A 19,428-nucleotide genomic window follows, 5' to 3' on the forward strand; every position below is an offset into this window, starting at 1 on the left:
GGCCTGTCTCACCCGAGGAGCGTGTGTGAGATTTTGAGTTAACGGGTGACGGGTACACTTCAGCTTCTGAACGCATTTGTGTGAAAGTGGCAATCTCAAGTTCTCGCTTGCCTTTTCTCCATTCACACAGCGTTTGACCACTGGATTTACACAAATCATTTTCAGAAGTATTTTCTCATTTCAGCATTGCATCAGCTACTGATGAACACGTTTTCATGTGTATTTGAATTATCACTCAATAGGCTATTTATCCATGTACTGTTATGTAACTGGAAGGCTTTTGTCTTTCAAACACATTAAAATGTAGTGTTTTAGGACAACCCCTGCTCTGAGGCAAAACTGCAAGTGGCCTTAACAGTCATGGAGAAACATTGACTCATTTGTATGTGTGTGAGAGAGCGACACAGCGAGGGAGAGAGTGAATATGCCAATAGGTGTGTTGATATTTGTAATGTCTGTGTGTGTGATTAAGGGATTTGTAAATCATCGCCGCTTCATTATGAGACATATTTCACTGCATCAAAGAGCACAGTTCCCATCTCATTCTCAGCCATTTGGTACAAAGATGAAGTAACATCTCATTAATAACAGCCTGGTTGCCATGACAGCACGTATGTGATGATTATTGTCATGCCGTTTATGTATTTTAGATTAAGCGAGAGAGAGAAATGGATAGTTTGAAGAGTCGTATGCAGAGAGTTGGACAGCATCACAGCACCGTAGGTGAGAATGTGGTCTCCTGGGAAGCAGATGGGCTAATATTTTTTTTTTTCAGAGTTGTCTCCATGCACAACTAATCACACTCCTCGTCTGCGCACATATTGTATCAGCTCTGGTAATCATGGGCCGTTTAGATGAATCCTGCCGCAGGTTTTCTTTGTTGCGCTCACAAGCCAGACATAGACAAATTACTCAACTCAAAGTACAGCATCTACAGCGCCTTTCAGAGCGATACTCAAGGTAACGGTGAACAAAAGACACAATATGTTTATTTGTTTGAATGCGAGGAGTATAACCTTGCAGCGAGGTAAAAAATTCAAAGCAAAATGAGAGAGAACATTTTTCTCCGAAAGCAAAAACCCTGCAATTAGGACTTTGCGCACCCTCCCTTTGAGCGCTGAGTCTTTTATAATGAGATGGGACATATAAAAGCATTTTAAGACTCCATAGTCTTCACTTATTGATCATACTTCGCAGCTCAACAGGAACAAGCTTGACTGAAGAAAACAATCCCTCTTCACAGATCTACCACCAAAACTATGGAGCAAATTCACTGCGCAATTGTAACACTTCCGTGTGCAACATATAATATAAGAGGTCTTTAAAATCCTTTTCCCATACGATTCTGCCTCACTTAGGTGCCATGGGTTGTTTTTTCAAATTACCCCTCACACACAACACTTTCCCTGCTTGCTTTTATTGTAGCAGGCAAAAAGAAGATGTTTTCGGTCACACTTTATTTTAAGGTCCAATTAACAAACCATTAACTACGACTTTCGCTTCAATAAACTAATAATTTGCAGCTTATTAATAGTTAGTAAGGTAGTTGTTAAGTTTAGGTATTGGGTAGGATTAGGGATATAGAATATGTGTTTTATGAGTACTAATAAACAGCCAATATGCTAATAATATGCAGGCTAATAAGCAACTACTTAATTGTGAGAGCTGGTCCCTATATTAAAGTGTTACCGTGGTTTCCACGTACAAATAAACATTGAGAATTTCAATGCACCTATAAACCATTTTTTGTTGCTCAATAGATAAATAGACAAAGAGCATTCTGCACTTAAAAAAAACATCAAATACATTTGAAACATTAATATACATTTGATATTTTGCAAATGATTTTTCCCTTGCTTCCCACACACACACATCAATAGGTTACTGTTCGTAACCCCAGTTCCCAGTAACCCTTCCCATAGGTGGATCTCAGACACGAGATGATGAAAGAGCACAATATCTTCAAAAATCTCAAAACTCCAAAATCAAAACCAGAGGATCCTATGTTAGTCCCAGGAGTGCAGACCTTTAAGAGCAATGTTTCGGCACAAAAACCTGCATTTTACTGACCAAGCACTGGCACAATCTGATGATCAAATGATTAAGTGTGTTATGACCAGACATATATTGAGATGTGGCATCTAGTCAAATGCACTTTCCGCAGTCGAGCAAATCGATTCAGGTGTGTCTGTATTGCAGTGATGAAGCAATTCAGTACAGTTCCAGTAGAGCAAGCCAGATTGCCGTAATCTGCTGCATGCTCCGACCCGGTCTACAAGACAAGGAGTGTGTTGGTATTCAGAATGCTGTTTCATCTACAAAATATATGATTAGAATAGATATGGTTCTACAAAGAGCAATGCCAAAGCATAACTCACAACAAGTAATCCCTGTCCATACTTTCAAAAAAGATTGTACATTTCAGTTCAGTAAAGCTCTGTGTTCACAAAAACAAATGAACGCAGAGACTGTGAGTAGGATCCTCCATGAAACAGGATGTACGTCCAGAGAGGCCCCAACAGCAGGGAGCTGGTGAGTCACCGTTTGATTGGTAAAGCTGGTACCCACTCATATTATAAAGGCACTGTTGTAGCAGCAGATTGAGACGTCTCTGGCTGTGCTTGTCGGGTTGGTGAGGGGGCAAGATTTTTTTTGTTTAGGGTTGGAGAACTTTCCAGAGAGCTTCTAATTTTATTTATACCTGTGGTTTTATTATGCCTCTTCCTTTTGGTCACAACCCAAGTAAACTTTGGAGAGTCCTAGGTGGCATTCAATAAATCATGCCACTTTTGTGTGTGTGATATTTCAGTGTTATTGACTAGCCGCCTCTAATTCCTTTTAACCAGGCACAGTATAAAGATTAAATGATGGAAAGAAGTGTTATAAGAGTATGCTATGAAGTCAAGTGTACTTACTGCCTTTTTATTCACTGATGCTCCTGAAGGAAACACGATGCATTAAGAGCCGGGGGTGAAAACATTTTGAATTTGAAGATCAAGGTAAATTGTACTTCATTTGTCTTCCAGGAAACATACAAGTATCTTCTGCCGCGTCAGAAGGGCAGTACTAAATGGAAAAATATGATATTTCAACAAAATATGAAAAATTTGGACATCTTCATCCTGTTCAAAAGTTTTCACCCCCCGGCTCTTAATGCATCGTGTTTCCTTCAGGAGCATCAGTGAATGTTTGAACCTTTTTTAATTGTTGTGTTTGAGTCCCTCAATCATCCTCAGTGTGAAAAGGTGGATCTCAAAATCATACAGTTACTGCTGGAAAGGGTTCAAATATGCAAAAGATGCTGGAAAACTGAAGATTCTGCAGGACCTGGAGGATTTTTCTGAAGAACAGTGCTCAGTTTAACTGTTCAGAACAAACAAGGGACTCATGAACAACCATCACAAAACAAAAAAACAGTCGTAGATCATCCAGGTAACCACACACAGTATTAAGAACCAAGGGTTCCCAAACTTTTGAATGTGGTTATTTTAATAATTTCAGCTATTTTTTTGTCTTGTGGACTATATGTAAACATCTTTTATGGAAAATATCTTACTCAGGACAGTACTAAATAAAAAATAACATGCATTTTGTATGATCTCTCTTATTTTGGTAAAATTATCCACATTTTCACAGATTCTGCAAGGGGTTCCCAAACTTTCGCATGCCACTGTACAAATGTAGGTTATAAAAATGCTGTGGGAACATTATTTTGGAATGTTTCTAAAATGTTAATACATTATTAGAACGTAATTTACAGGTTAGAAAAGCATTGATTTGACTGAATGTTTTATATTATTTTTAATATTCTAAAAACCTTAAAATGTCAAGGTTACGAGGGCATTTTGAGAATGTCTTGAGTAAGTTGTTCTAAAAACATTTTCTCTTAACATTCATCAAGTACAGATAACATCACAAGGATGTTCAGAGAATACTGATCGCAGAACTTTTCCTCAGCGTTATGAGGATGTGCTGTATATCAAATATTAATAACATTTTAAGAATGTTCCATAAACATTAAAGTATGTACTATTATATAGTTCTTAAAAACATTAGTTGTGAGAGTATGTTCCCCGTTTATACATGTTTTAAAATATTGTTTGTGTGTACTTAGTATAACTATTAACTACATCTTCAAACAAGAACTGAAGTTGTATTTAAATAACAAGAAACAAGATAGCTACAAAAACATCTATAACTTGTGCCATGTATAGTATTCTTCCTTAATATACTTGTATCTTTATTTGTGTGCCCTCTATCTCTTTTTTACGCCTTTCTGTCTATTTCTTAAGAATTCTTAAAGGTTTTTTTGTATGTTTTGTACATACTGTATTTTCTGTGTTTTGTACTGTAATCTTAGTTTGTTATTATTGCAATAAAAAAGTATAACTATTAACTAATAGTTGATGGAGACTTGATTTTGAGGGAGGACATGATTTGTCACGCCACCAATCAACAAGATGGGGGATCGAGCCATGCAAATACAGTCAGTAGAAGTCATCTAGCACAGGTTCCTGCGAGCTGCTGACGGGTTTTTAGAATCACACACATTATGCTCTGAAAGGTTACAGGCATGCTTAATTTAAAACAACCTTTAGTTGAGACAAATGTGGTTTATTCATGAGTTATTTGGAGATTACAGTGCTTTAAGTAATGCCCATTTGTAGCATCTTTGTCTCAGTAGGGTCAGTAAGGTCAGCAGGGTCATTATCAGATGAAGGGTGAGGATTTTTTGTTCTATAATAGTGGCTCAACCAGGTTTGTTAGTGAAGACGTCATTGTATTGGCTCATCTGTCAATACCCGTAGGACACCCTTGCTGCAAAGGTTGTAAACTGTCCACTTCTTTAGTAGTGTCGCTGACAATTTTCCAAAACCTTGCAGATTTACATTTAGATATCCAGAAAAAGACTCACAGTAGTCACTAAATGGAAATGCATATACTGTTGTACCCTCAAATACTGTGTATGTTGAGCTTCAGTCAAATAATCTTGCAATATTTCAGTCTGTCTGCTTCTGCTAAAGCCAGACCCCTGAGGCCATGCACCAAATACAGGTGTTTGATACAAGTAGGGGAGCAGTACTGATCCCTGTGGTTCTCCCTTGATAAAACCATCATGTCTCCTGCGGTAGTTAAGGTGATCAGAAAAACATTTTCCTCCTGCGGCCTGCTGAGACAAATAAGAAAATAAGTATGAGTTTTGAATTACTCGTCAACTGTCAATCTCTGAAAACACCAGGTTGGGGAAAAAAAAGTTTCCTCTGGTGGGTTGAGGTTTCTTCAGTAGCTAATGTTAGCTTTGTCATCTTTGCAAACATTTGCTAAACAAGTTTTATCACATTATGTGGGAACTTTGACTCATTTATTTGCTTAAAATGCTGTGACAAACAACAATTACACTCTGTGCCGTAGTCTTGACAAGTGAGATTCATGTTATTGTTCATGGCTTGTTTCCAGCGTTGGATCTGTGTGTAGGCTGAATAAACAAATTTAGGGATAAGGATGGGGTGAGCAGATATAAAACTATAGGAAATAGAGCGCAACAGTCAGGTAAAAATCTCATTTGCTTGCTTTATTTCAACATACGCTTTTAAATGATCGAGTTTAACGGCAGACTTATTCGTGAAAATCTACATCACACATTATTCTGCAGAGAAATCTCCACCATTCAGAGAACCGTGAATAACGGGAGAAAATCATGCCAAAAGAAAACTTTATTTCCTGCCCATTCCCATGAAGCATTGCAAATGATGTATAGCTAGTTTCCCAACAATCTTCAATATTTGTGTAATATGCATATATTGTAATAGAAGTCAAATGTATTAGCCTGTTTCTATGTATATAATCAACATTTTAATATTTTTCTAACCTTGTATATTTGATTATATCATTCTCAATTATTCATGATATTGTAGTTCTTTTCCTTGAGAGATTACAAACACAGTCTTGTACCTTTGTCTTTTACACTTTTGAGTGATTTTCATTTTTGACATTAAAGATGCTCGTGTATGTGGGTGGTCATGTGATATGGGATGCGTCATATATGATGCGCACTGAGGAGGAGAGCATCTCATTCCCTGCAAACCCAGAGACAGCGCGCGTCTGGAGCAGGATCTGTGCGCGAGCGTCTCATCTGTTCATCCAGAGAGCAACACCTGCGCGAACTATGTGAAGGTAAATCTGCATTTCTCAACTCTGTCAACCTGATGCATTTCCTCTTTTATTGAATTTAACTGCAGCTGTGTTGTAACGCTGTATAACGGTGAACTCTGTGGCGCTGCTGATTTCAGCACAAACAGAAAAGTTAGTTGTTTTAATCTACAGTGCGTCTCGCAGGGACAAAATGTTCAGGCGGTAGCCTATTAAATATTAAATACCTTAATATTACAGTAAATGAATCGCGAAGTTCTCCGTGACTCACATACTGCGAAAAAACGGAATTAAACTTCAATTGAAATTATTTTGTGATCTGATGCCGAATAATGATTAAAAACACACTGATAAGAGCAGCAGGTGATAGTGTACATTACAGCTGAATATATGCAGACTGTCCTAAATGTTATTAGTTATAGTTTATTCGAATTTCTAACTAGGCTATATTTTAGAGATTAAAAAAAAGAGCTTTTTTCCTCACTAATATAAAGTTGCGTCTAAGTTGCTTTATAACTGTATGTATGGTGTTTTACATTTGAGTCTGCAGGCATCAATTATTCAAAGCCTGTCTCTTAGAGTAATAATCCCTAGGTGCCCATCCATGCAAGAAAAACAACAAGCGCAAAATACAAGCCGTATGATGGCTCGTCTGAGAGGGCATTTATTTCTGTACTCAGTGAAGCATCGATCGAGCTTTTGAGAGCTCAATATTCTCTGTAATCTTGGAATGATGAGGATCCATGCGTATTATTTGAACAAACGTTCTCTCAATTTCATCCAACAGGTTTCCTTCAGAGCATCTCTGACCATGCTGTTCCCTGCCTCAAAGTCCGATGTTAAATCTGTTCTGGACGGAGTGGCAGAAACCACGTTCAGAACCATCACTTCTGGACTGCAGTACATCGGTAATAACGACGTCAGCTATGAAGACCACATTATCAACGGAGACTTCGGCAAAAGCGGAGGATACCCTCTGCCGAAGCCGTTCGCAGCCTACCGCAGAAGCTCCTTCGCTGATAAAGTGGGACCGGATGAGGAACTCATCATAAAAGGTATCCCCTTTTACCCCACTAACAGCTCCGATGTGTTTGGGAACTTCAGCCTCGGAGATGAAGGGAGCAGCCTGCAGTGCGGGGAGAACTTTATGGACATGGAATGCTTCATGATACTGACTCCTAGCCAACAGCTCGCCATTGCCGTGTTGTCTCTCACGCTGGGGACTTTCACAGTATTGGAGAACCTGGTGGTCCTGTGCGTGATACTGCAGTCACGTACCCTGCGCTGCAGGCCCTCCTACCATTTCATAGGCAGCTTGGCCATCGCAGACCTGCTTGGCAGCGTCATCTTTGTCTACAGCTTCTTGGACTTTCACGTCTTTCACCGCAAAGACAGTCCGAACGTGTTTCTGTTCAAGTTGGGGGGCGTGACGGCCTCGTTCACCGCGTCTGTGGGAAGCCTGTTCCTCACCGCCATCGATCGCTACGTTTCTATCCACCGGCCGCTGGCGTACAGGCGCATTGTGACGCGCACCAAAGCTGTGATCGCCTTCTGCATGATGTGGGCGATCTCCATTATCATCGCCGTGCTGCCGCTGCTGGGCTGGAACTGCAAGCAGCTCAACTCGGTCTGCTCCGACATCTTTCCGCTCATCGACGAGAACTACCTGATGTTCTGGATCAGTGTGACCACCATTCTGGTCATCTTCATTTTTTACGCTTACATGTACATTCTCTGGAAGGCCCACCACCACACGGTGAGGATGCTGCGCCGCACGTCTCAGAAGAGCCTGGTGGTGCACTCCTCCGACGGCACCAAGGTCCAGACCGCCAGGCCGGATCAGGTTCGCATGGACATCCGCTTGGCCAAAACGCTGGTTCTGATCCTGGCCGTGCTGGTGATCTGCTGGGGGCCTCTGCTGGCCATCATGGTGTATGATCTGTTCTGGCGGATGGACGACAACATTAAGACAGTGTTTGCGTTCTGCACTATGCTCTGCCTGCTCAACTCCACCGTTAACCCAATAATCTACGCTCTCAGGAGTAAAGACCTGCGGAGGGCCTTCCTCGCCGCCTGCCAGGGCTGCAGGAGCACGTCCAGCACGACCCTGCAGCTGGACAACAGCCTGGAGTCAGACTGTCAGAGGAATCAGCACATCGCCGCCAACCGTGCGGCTGAGAGCTGCGTCAAGACCACTGTGAAAATAGCCAAATTGACAATGTCCGTCTCAGCGGAGACATCGGCAGAAGCCGTTTGATTGTACAGCGGGGAGGAACGGGTGATGTTCGGATGCACCTCGTCTCAAAAGAATGTCATGGAAAGTTACATGCGTAGAGTTCAAAACACAAAGCTGCTTGCGTTATCACTGGTTTGATGAAGTGTTCACTATGATATTTCATCGCTTAAGTGCCAAATTTGATTTTTTTTTCTTCTCAGAAAAGGTTCTCACCAAGTAAATGAATTTGTTGGGGCTTTTTTTGTTGTTGTTGTTGTTTGCCCTTATATTTAATTGTACCGTGTGGATGTTGTGTGTGCTTTATGAAAGTTTACTATATTTTTATACTTTGAATTTTTGTTTTTTGAACAATGATATCTTCTCACATGGGAATAAGGGGCTAATGATCTTTTTAATAAAACCATGTAAGTATGAATTCAAATATATACATATATATATATATATACATTGGTATCTATGTAAATATGTGTAAAACTTAGTGGTGATTTAGTGTATGCAATATCATTGTGATAAACGACAAAAGATGAGAGTCTCTCTGTTTTTGAGATGTCTTGTTTTGCCAATGAAATAAATGTTATGAAAGTATTATAAGAGGAGCAAGTTCTGTCGCTGCTCAAATACATGAATAATGAAAGCAGGAAACGTGAGGACATTTGTTTGGTTCTGTTAGCAAATGTATTGAATCTCTTTTACTAAGATATATTTGGTCCGTTACATGATAGTGTTATTGTCGTGAGGATCAGAAAAAAAGACAGGACTTTTTTTTTTACAAGATGGCCTGTAATTGTGGTTTATCGTCACAGATAATACAGTGACTGAAATAACTGTGTTGGATTTGAATCTGATTGTTATTTTTATTTAGTCATTCTTCTGATGTATTTCTCTGAGATGTAAAGAAAAATTCATTTTACAATATGCACAAAGCCCGGAGATAAATAAAAATGATAAAAATAAATATTTGTTAATAGAAAATTTGTATTTAATCTTGTAGTTAATTAAGAAACAATTGAAATGTACATATCATGATTGTTTAGTATTCCTTAAAGCGTGATATGGTGTGGTGGTGCTTTTTGTTTGCACTGTTCAAAAGTATAGGTACATTCCTTACATGAAATGTATCTACCTGAAGCTTAAAAATCATAAAACGTCACAGTGGCTTTTGTCCCAAAGTAGTTCTTGAAAGTCTGTCTCAAAATGAAGCTGCTTGCACACTTATGTATCACAATTTAGTCCATTTCAAGTTTTTTTTTGTTTTTTTTTAATAAAGTCAGTACTGACCTAAACTGTGTATTGGGATACTTTTATTTAAAACTGCAAATCATTGTGTCAAATCATTATGGAGTCAAACCCTGGTCATGTCTTAAGTCATTGGGGTACATTTATAGCAATAACCAAAAATACACTGTATGGGTCAAAATGATTTTTCTTGTATGCCAAAAATCATTAGGACATTAAGTAAAGATCATGTTCCATAAAGATATTTAGTAAATTTCCTAGCATAAATATATCAAAACTTATTTTTTTATTAGTAACATGCATTGCTAAGGACTTCATTTGGACAACTTTAAATGCGATTTTCTCAATATTTTGATTTTTTTGCAGGTTCCAGATTTTCAAATAGTTGTATCTCGGCCAAATATTCGTCCTATCCTAACAAACCATACATCAATGGAAGATTATTTATTCGAAAAACTGACCCTTATGACTGGTTTTGTGGTCCAGGGTAACATATTGGTTCCCTCTAGTGGATAGATACAGTTTCATAGTTATAGGGTCATATTCTATTACAGAAAGCGATGATTACGTATGCAGATCAATGCATTTTTTTGTGAAACATTTTATAATGAAGAGTTATCATCACAAAAGTATCCCTGATGTCTTGATCTGGATCTGACTTGAAATAGACAGCATTAACAAAAAATGTAACAAAGAAATATTTTAAGATGAACATTTTCAATTTTACAGCATGTTTGCGTTGTTGTTTTTTTCCAAATAAAACCATGATCCTAATCCATCTTCAGTGGAATCTGAGAGCTATATAGTTTTATGATGTAGCAAGCAAACACATATTCATCTCATAAAACTTCAGTCCGTGTAACAGCAGGGTGTTGTTGGCTCCACGGCCAGTGAACGCCGGCGGACATACTAAACACTTCATTTGAAAAACTGGTAGCTTGATGTTTAATGCACCAGAACAACCAGCCGGCAGAACCATATTTCTCTCACGCTTGTCATAAACACAATCCCCTGCCACTATCTGCAAAGGAATGACACGGTAACCCAAGGTGAAAGACAATATTTTTACATCAAGCTGTTGTTTTTTCAGAAATCCATTATAAGAAAACAGCGAAACGCAGCTTAATGTTCAAATCAACAACCTTGCAACACAGAATTTCTGTCAAACCTTAATAATCATAAACACTATCTACACTGCAAAACCCAACAAGTTAGGGTAACTCAAACCGTCTGAGGAAACTTATTGTCTTAAACCAAGGGGAATTTGTTTACTCAAACGGCTCGAGTTACCCTAACTTGTTGGGCTTTGCAGTGTACAGGCATTATAAGAAAAACACTTAAAGTGGTTTTAATATACTGAGACAGTCCACATAATGTTTACATATAAAAGTGAGCAGAGAAGTTTGACAATAAGCCGAATGGTCGAAGATTCGATGCTTCGATTGGAGGAGCCTGATTCGATACCAGTCTCAGTCGAATATAGGAGGGTGCTCAATGTCTGATTTCACATAGGTTTTCAGTAAATATTCCGCCTATTAAGATAATGCTGTAAATAAGAATCTGAAAAATGAATATTTTAACATGCGTGAATAAATCCAACCAACCCCTATAGATTTAAATTTGGCTTTGCATAATCCGTGACCGACAGAGGAGCATCTCGGCGGCAGGGATTTCAAACTTTAACAAGACTCAGACTGACACATGGCCGTGTGAAGGACAAGGACGGGATTTTTTCAATCAGGTGGGGTATAAGTGACTTCAAAACATGGCAGCCAGATTATATATTGTGTATCCTATTATTAAATCCCACTGATTAAAAAACTGCTATCAAATGCTTCATACTGGTCATCTTCAGCGCGCGCAGCTCAAAACGGAAATGCAGAACATTAATAACTGCTGCCATATAGCCTACATAACGTAATAATGAGAGCACACCCCTACAACAAGCTTCACCATAGAGAAATAACGCTGGTAAAAGTAAACATAATAATACTGTCTATCTCGTGGTGTTGTTGCTGTGACTAAACTTTCCAAAAATTGCTTCTATTTGTCCCTGTTACGTGTCAGATATTACCATAAACACACTGTAAAAAATGGACACGCTATTTACTTGAAAAAAATGATGGTAACAATATTACACTTAATATTTTTGAGTAGTTTTTACGACTTGATTTTTCAAAAATAAATCATGTAAAATCTCCTAAATTGAATGAATCTATGACATATATAATTAGTGAAATGTGCTCATTTATTTGAAGTTGATTCTCCAAATTCAGTGATTTTGAGTGAGGCCTGTTTTTGAGTTATTTTGTGCATTTAAAAGACCGTATACAGCCCCACAGCTCAAGTAGGAAAAGTACTGGAAAGTACTGCGCTGGCAAAGCTCAATGCCTTATAGGAGTGCTATCCATAACTCTTCTGCACAATGGAGACTTCAGCGTAACAAACTCTTTCAAATGGCAAACATAACTGAACATTATACATTAATAGAAGCTTCCTTTCACTCAAAAACACATAAAATAGCATTTCATTTCAAAATGTTCTCTCCATATGCAAAGCATGCTGGGAACTAACAATAAAACTCTAACTCTGTGTCATAACATCACTTGACTCCATGTAAATATTACCATATCAATAAGCTATTTATATTTTTTCTCTACCTCATATTGCTGCTATTTAAATACCCTGTACAACCTTTTTTTTTTTGCACATTCCTCTTTATTACTATTTAAGTCAACATCAAACTGACCTGCACATTTATATTTATAGTTTTTATCTTTTATTTTATTTTTTCTACTTTTCTTCTCTTAATATTTGTATACTTTATAATTGCACTGTCCTTGGAGCGGACCTGACTTACATTTCACTGCTGGTTATACCCTGTATAATTGTGTATGTGACAAATAAAAATCTTGAATCTTCAATAAAACTGAGCTAATTCTCTTAAAATAAATAGGTAGCCTTCTTTCCTTAATTTTTTTGAGTTTAATCAGTTCCTCAATTCAAGCCTCAAAACTGCTGAAGTTTCCTTTAAAAAAATGAGGAAAGCACATCTCTTGGTTTTATTAGTAAAAAGTCCTCAATATTTTATATGAATCACAATTTCTATACACACTATTTGTAAATGAACATTTTTTACAGTGCATGGTTGATTTTTGTATTGTTATTTAACTGCATGTTTTAGGTTTTATTCTGTTAGATTTGAATAGAAATGACTTTAAATATTTCCCCTCGTGTTATAGCCCGATTAGAGGTTTGCTGAGGCCCTCTTGTGTGGTTATTGAGAATCACTGCTATACAGAATATTTTAAAGCAGAAATCCCATATGCCTACCTCAATCATTAATCACTGATAAATGATATTTATTTCATTTTATTTATTTATTTAGTCATTTAGCAGACACTTTTATCCAAAGCGACTTACAAATGAGGACATTAGAAGCAATCAAAACCAACAAAAGAGCGTGCAGGTGCTTTTTAATTTTTTTAAATTTATTTATTCATTTTATTTTAATAAGAAACAAGTAGATAGAATATAAATTTAATTTAGAAGGTAGATTTAGGCTAAATCTACAGCCCCGTTATTGAACCATGTTACCCATTTTGACGTATTTCTGTTTTATTCAAATTTTTAAGGATTTCATTAATATGTTTATATATTATATAATAATGTTTATATAGGATACACAATGGTTTTAACCTAATCAAACACATTTCAGATTCTGGTAACAACTAATTCTGTATAAATCCCATTTTCTGAAGCACTTTTCTAACTATTTGTTGAGTAGAGCACAAAAGGTGAAAAATGGTGATGAATTATTCATGTCTCATGAGGATAGATGCTTTTATGGATTTTCTATGGGATAAATATAGATATATATTAAAAGTTCTAAAACTAGAATGTACTATTGAAACGTAACTAACCTTTTTATGTTAGGGTTGTCAGTGAGAGACAGGACTTTTATTTTGAAACGGTGTTTTGGCTGCAGCCGTCCGGTTAAACCCGGAAGTGCTGTAATTATCAAACAATCAGCTGAATGATCAAAACATTGGAGTCAGGATGCTTTGAGATGTTTTTATAGTTTATATCAGACCTGTGAGATGAGAGAACTATAATATCGTACTTATTTGAGTGTTATTTACACTGTTTACACATATGCATCAGGTACACATTATCAGACTATCACCATCCACTGCTGTTAGATATAATTATAATAACACAATATCTGGTCTTCTCTATAAATGTAAATAGGTATTGTACTATGGTAATATTATGATGTCTTGGAATTGTTTACCATGTAAATACATGAATATGGTCATTTAGTACCATGATATACACAATATAAAATATCAGCACAATACACTACTGTTGTACCAGATCAATAAACATGCTTTATAGTGTGATTCTTCCTCTTTTTTAGATATAATGTCAGACCCTCGCTCGTGAGGAGAGGTCTGCGGTTAGATGTGTTTAAGGATGTTGCTCGTCAATATCCAGTCATTTTCTGTATCTTCACCTTTATGATCTCCTCCACCATCATCCTCGACCAGTGAGTATCTTTACACACATATTAATCGAGCAGCATTTTTATTTTTTCCTGTACCGGTGTAGTTTTTCATGAGCATTTTCCACTCTTGCTGATTAGTGTACCTTTAAGAGCTGTGTCAATGATTGCTGATGAACAAATCTATACCCCTGCATGCAGAAAAGTGCCTTTTATATGTTATCTTTCCACTTTGTTTCCAGATATCTCCATATTCTCTTGATATTCTGGTCATTTCTGGCTGGAGTGATCACATTCTACTGCTCTCTCAGCCCTGAATATTTGCTGCCGAATATTCTCATCTCAATAAAGACTAAGAGGAAAGTAAGTATCAGTAAAAACAGATATGTCTAACTTTAAAACCACTGTTGTGACCATCAGGATTTGAGAAGAGTGCAATCGTGAGAGTCTGTTATAAGAGATTGTTTGGTTTCACAAAGTCATAAGACTTTGCGTTTCTTGTATGTTTGCCAAAAATGTGTGTGCTTGCATATTAATTGTGTGTGTGATCATTGCTGTATATTTTTTGTGTCTGAAAAGCTGCAGGGTGGTAACCTTACTCCAGTGTTCAATATTTCAAATGTGAACAGTAAGCATCAAAATAGCCAAAACATGATATTGTAGAGCAATCACAGAATATGCATTTACACACCACATCTCCCTCCTCTTGATAATGCTTAATAATAACAGCAGTGGCCTTTAACCTACTGAGATGGGAGCCTCAGTAAATTGCAAGTCTTAAAATAAAGAAATGCAAGGATGTTTGCACCCTTATCAGGAAAGGTCCCGGAGCTCAACTGCTCCACATGTTAGAGGGCTGCCCATGAAGCTATAACGTTATAAAACGCACTACAACATAGCTAAGATTGTTGTAAATAGGGGTGGGCGGTTTGACCAATAATTTTATTTCATGGTAATGATATATTTTATGAAATAGTTATTTATATATGCAGTCATTCTGAAAATCGACAAAAAGGGTTTTATATAGTAAATAAACTCAAATACTTTCACCTTGTTTGATTTTTCTTTTACTTCTATTTGGTCAATTATTTATTTAGTATTTAGTAAATTTTAAATAAGGTGTGTCTCATGTTATTGTTTTTTATCTCATGTTATTGTTTTACTTCAATCAGTTTATAATCAGGGCTTGAAAACCAAAACAAAAAAAGTCAGTTGGTTCGTTCCGAGCAGAATCGATAATGTTTCGTTCCTGCGTTCCTCTGTATTATTACCGTTCCGAAACCAGTTCGAGTAGAAAAAAATAACGGTTAATACCGTAATTTAAAAAATTGTTTTTGCCTATAATAATAATAATAATAAAGTATAGTGTTTTCTTTACACAAATAGAAAAAGAAAGAAAAAAACACAGAAAGAGATGTTATCTTAACCCGCTGCGCTTAGTCACAGCCAGTACAGCATCATGTTTTCTAGATTTTTACATTTCTAAATGTAGGCTACTAAACAAAAGAAAAAAAAATCTATTAATGCTTTAAAGACATTAAAGTATTTTTTTAAAGATATTTAAAAATATTTGCTGCAAATTGTAAAAAAAACAAAAAAAACGCTACTTGTATAAAATTGCGTTTTGAGGAAAAAAAAACACATAGGCTAAGCCGCATCGCATTTTATTAGGCTGTTATTCGGAAATGATGTAGGCTAAAATGCAGAACATTTACAAACATTATAAACACAGTCGTTAGTTTCTCTCCACAACAAATCCTCTAAACTTAAGGCTGCTATAAAAGCCTATAAAAATGTCAATCCAAAAACAAATTAAAGGTGAAACTGATGCCTAGCTCTCTCACTCGGCACGAATCCAAATGTTTCCATATTCTCGACGTATCTACTAAAATATTATTTATAGGCTTTTACTTTCATCGACGTAAAACATCATCTTTCACAAATCGGCAATATCAGCAGTGAGGCGGTGGTCACGCTGAACGCAGCAGATCAGACAACGGAGCACTGTAACTTTTTACACGTTCCTTTAACTCTATTTTATTTTGATAATGAACAGGCTGCAATGTCGCAAAAATATGTGTCTTTGTGCGCGTGAGGCCGAGGCCATACCTGGTTGGTTAGACAGATGCAAGACATAATTCAAAACTGTCAAGCTATTGCAAAACAAATAAAACTGTAAAGCTTTTGCAAAATAAAGAAAACTATTTCTGTGTCTCGGCTTCCTTTCCGAGAACGTCGGAATGCATCCCAATGAACCTTAGGCCTAACTCAGCATTTTTTTTTTCTTTGTTTTGTTAATCTGTCAATGATTTACGTGAAATATATTTAGTGTATATTCCTTTTTATGTAAGCCTATAGTTTTATTGTGTTTTCTCCGTTCACAGAAGCGCCGCAGGTGCATAAGATCTGTTGAATCCATCATACACTGTCGTCAGATAAACTCTATCACCGGTGATCTGATGATTTGAGCTACCCTGTCAGATTTTGCTACCTCCCATTAAAACAGATGGTAGCAGAATTCATTGCCATTGCGACTATAGTTCACAGCTGAGCGCAGGCGGGCATTTCACTCGCTGGATGCGTCAGCATCACATTTGCATAGTCTGTACTACTTGAATTCCTGATTGGTTGACAGCAAATTTCAAATATTAAATGGAACGATAAAATAACGTTATTAATGGCCATTTAAAATTAAATAAAATTTGATTTCATTCGTTTCGTTCCTTGAACCGGTTCAGAGCCCTGTGTTTATAATATCTAAATATTTTATATTGAAACATCTTATTCATAATAAATTACATTTATGTACTTTTTATTTTGTAGGATACTATTAATACTAGTTATATTGTTTAAACATGTTCCTGGTGTTTGCTTATTATACTGCGTTTTAAAGGGGCTTGTTTAGCTCTTTTTGTAATTACAGGCAACCCTTCACCTGGGGCTTTAATTAAACGAGGGAAGAGTGTCAATAGTGTTCAATAGTGACTAGAAGGAGAGCAGCAGTATGCAAACTGAACATACGCTAGACAGCTACTGTTAGTACTGAAAGTAGCTTAAATTATACACACATTATAACCATCCAGCCTGGTGAAGAATGACATGACTCAGCTGTTCATATTCGCCTCTCACTGTGTAAGCACGTGCACGTCTTCTGCATCATTAAAATGTGATCAGTTAATTTGAGTGACGTATCGAATTACAGGAGTTTATTATCAGTTGGTTCTGATCAGTGTCCGATCATTTGGAGTTAGAAAAATATAAAAAGCGCTGTTGCATTCTCAATATTTAGTAATTTTGTCTAAATTCCGTATGCACAGGATAAAAAAAAAATCTGTTACGGTTTAAATTTTATACCACGGTAACGATATATATCGTCAAACCGCCCAGCCCTAGATTATTCTTTGAGTCCAATCTATAGACTCAGGGCAGCAGAAGGCATTCATCCTTCCTCCCCCAGCTGGAATAATGATTGCTTTTCAGAAGGAGAGGTCCAGATTGGTTGAAATCATGATCACCCTGGGCCCAGGGCTAAAGGTCTAGTTGTCCCCACTCATCAGCAGCCCTGTGTAGAGTATGGCCAGGTGATTTCAAGCAGACTGTGAGATGCACTTTCAATGCCAACTGATGCTTAGGAGTATGGAGGGTGTATTGTCAGTCCCACATAGTGTTGCAAAGGGGTGGAAAAGTTCTGGTAAATTTCAGGAAACTTTCCAAAAATCCCTGGAAAATTCCAAAAGTTTCAAAAATAGTTCCAAAAGCTACAATAGTTCCAAAATGATTGTCTGACACCTCTCTTGTGCAGGTGAACACAACTAGGTTTCCTGGAGTTGCTAGGGATTCTGGGCCCTTTGCACAGAATTGGCTATCATATCCCCCTCGAAATCACGTTTGGCAATCTCAGTTGGGCCCTCCAAAGGACATTGTTGTGGGCCCCTCTAAGCCTCTGTGCCCAGTGGACTCTGTCTCTCTTTTCCCCCGGTTGAGGTGCCCCTGCTAGGGATGGTCTCAGTTTCTTCACATCTAGTAAATTATCAGCATGTGTAGCCAACCACTCTACCGAGTTCATCTGGTAGAATCTGAAACAAAGAATACAAAGCATAAAGCAGTGTATGTTTGTGATGCGAAACAAAATTGCCTATTTTCCCCACATATTCCCACTGCCCTCTTACTTTCCGTGTGGTGGGGAAGCTTATTAGTGAGCAGTGTTGGATCCACTTTTCACCATTTGAGGGACCCGTCACGCCCAATAAGGAAAAGTTCTTCCTCGTTTTCTGCTCACTCCCCAGTTCCATCATTGGCATGCCTTAAGTCTACACCCTAATGTAGATGTTGTTCCCAGGAACAAATGCATTCCTTTGCCTCTGTCCAGTTGTCCAGCTTTGGTATGCTCCACAAACAACTCTGCCTTTAGTGAAAGAGCAGAGAAAATTATATATGGGTCTGCGACAACAGGGATCAATTTGCCAATACACTGATAACTCTGAAATCTACAGTCAGCCGCTTGGTACCATCAGGTTTTCTCCCTGTCCACATGGAGTCAGTGGAAGAGATAATTATGCAGATAATTATGACCCCTCTCTTAACCAGCCGTTGGATGGCTGGTACAGTTCTTTCCACCGTGTCCACACCATAGACTGTAAAAAAAAATGGACGTAGTGTCCGTGACGTCACCCGTTGGTTTCTGAAGAGCATTTTTGAAGCTCAAAGTGGGCGGAGACGGCCGTCGCCATCTTGGCATCGCGTCACTCCTGGATAATCAAAAATGGGCAAAAAGGCGGGATGTGGGTGGAGCTGGTTGCTGAAACCACGCCCGCCAAGCGCGACAGTGGTGATAGCAGCGGCAATCCACCTGTCACTCAATTGGCCACGCCCTTAATTATGCAGAATTTTAAGGCTTGATATAATTTAAACGGATGAGTTATAAAAAAAATTCACCCCCTTACAGTTGTCATGAAGGGCAAAATTAGCTATATAGACCAAAATCATTTTTTGAACCGGGCTGTAAACATGTTTTTTTTCTGCTGTAAAGTTGGGCATTTTAACATGGGGAGTCTATGGGATTGACGAATTACAGTTTAAGTCACTTGCCGCTTGGTCCACACTCAATGGGTATTTTCAAGTTCTCAACTGTAGAGTGCGTGTAAAGTGTGCCTTGATGCTGAGATAAACTCTTATGTCCTAAATCTTATGGATTATTCATTAATAGTATTAGACCTTGGTTCTTTTTTTTCTTTGAACAGTCTACTGTAAGATACACTCTCAAAGCCAGCTGCTAGGGAGTATGATGGAAATATTGGTCAGC

At 37.7% G+C, this 19,428-nt stretch overlaps 1 protein-coding gene and 1 pseudogene across 2 annotated transcripts in view; both read left to right on the plus strand.

Annotated features, from left to right (window-relative positions):
* Positions 1–6,961: 6,961 nt before the first annotated feature.
* Positions 6,962–8,407, plus strand: LOC306879771 (cannabinoid receptor type 1A-like; the record flags this gene model as incomplete). The annotated part of the gene is made up of 1 exon (XM_079432956.1): positions 6,962–8,407. One exon carries the CDS (start codon positions 6,962–6,964, stop codon positions 8,405–8,407), a length of 1,446 nt encoding a protein of 481 aa, XP_079289082.1.
* A 5,220-nt stretch (positions 8,408–13,627) lies between these two features.
* LOC306879934 (sorting nexin-14-like) overlaps positions 13,628–19,428 on the plus strand; it is a 57,035-nt pseudogene continuing 51,234 nt past the window's right edge. The window contains exons 1-3 of the transcript XR_013785877.1: positions 13,628–13,786; positions 14,043–14,171; positions 14,369–14,489. The product of XR_013785877.1 is annotated as a sorting nexin-14-like (transcript). The remainder of the gene's footprint in view (positions 13,787–14,042; positions 14,172–14,368; positions 14,490–19,428) is intronic.

This window comes from Barbus barbus (assembly GCF_936440315.1).
Source record: "Barbus barbus genome assembly, chromosome: 14".
Classification (NCBI taxonomy): Eukaryota; Metazoa; Chordata; class Actinopteri; order Cypriniformes; family Cyprinidae; genus Barbus; species Barbus barbus.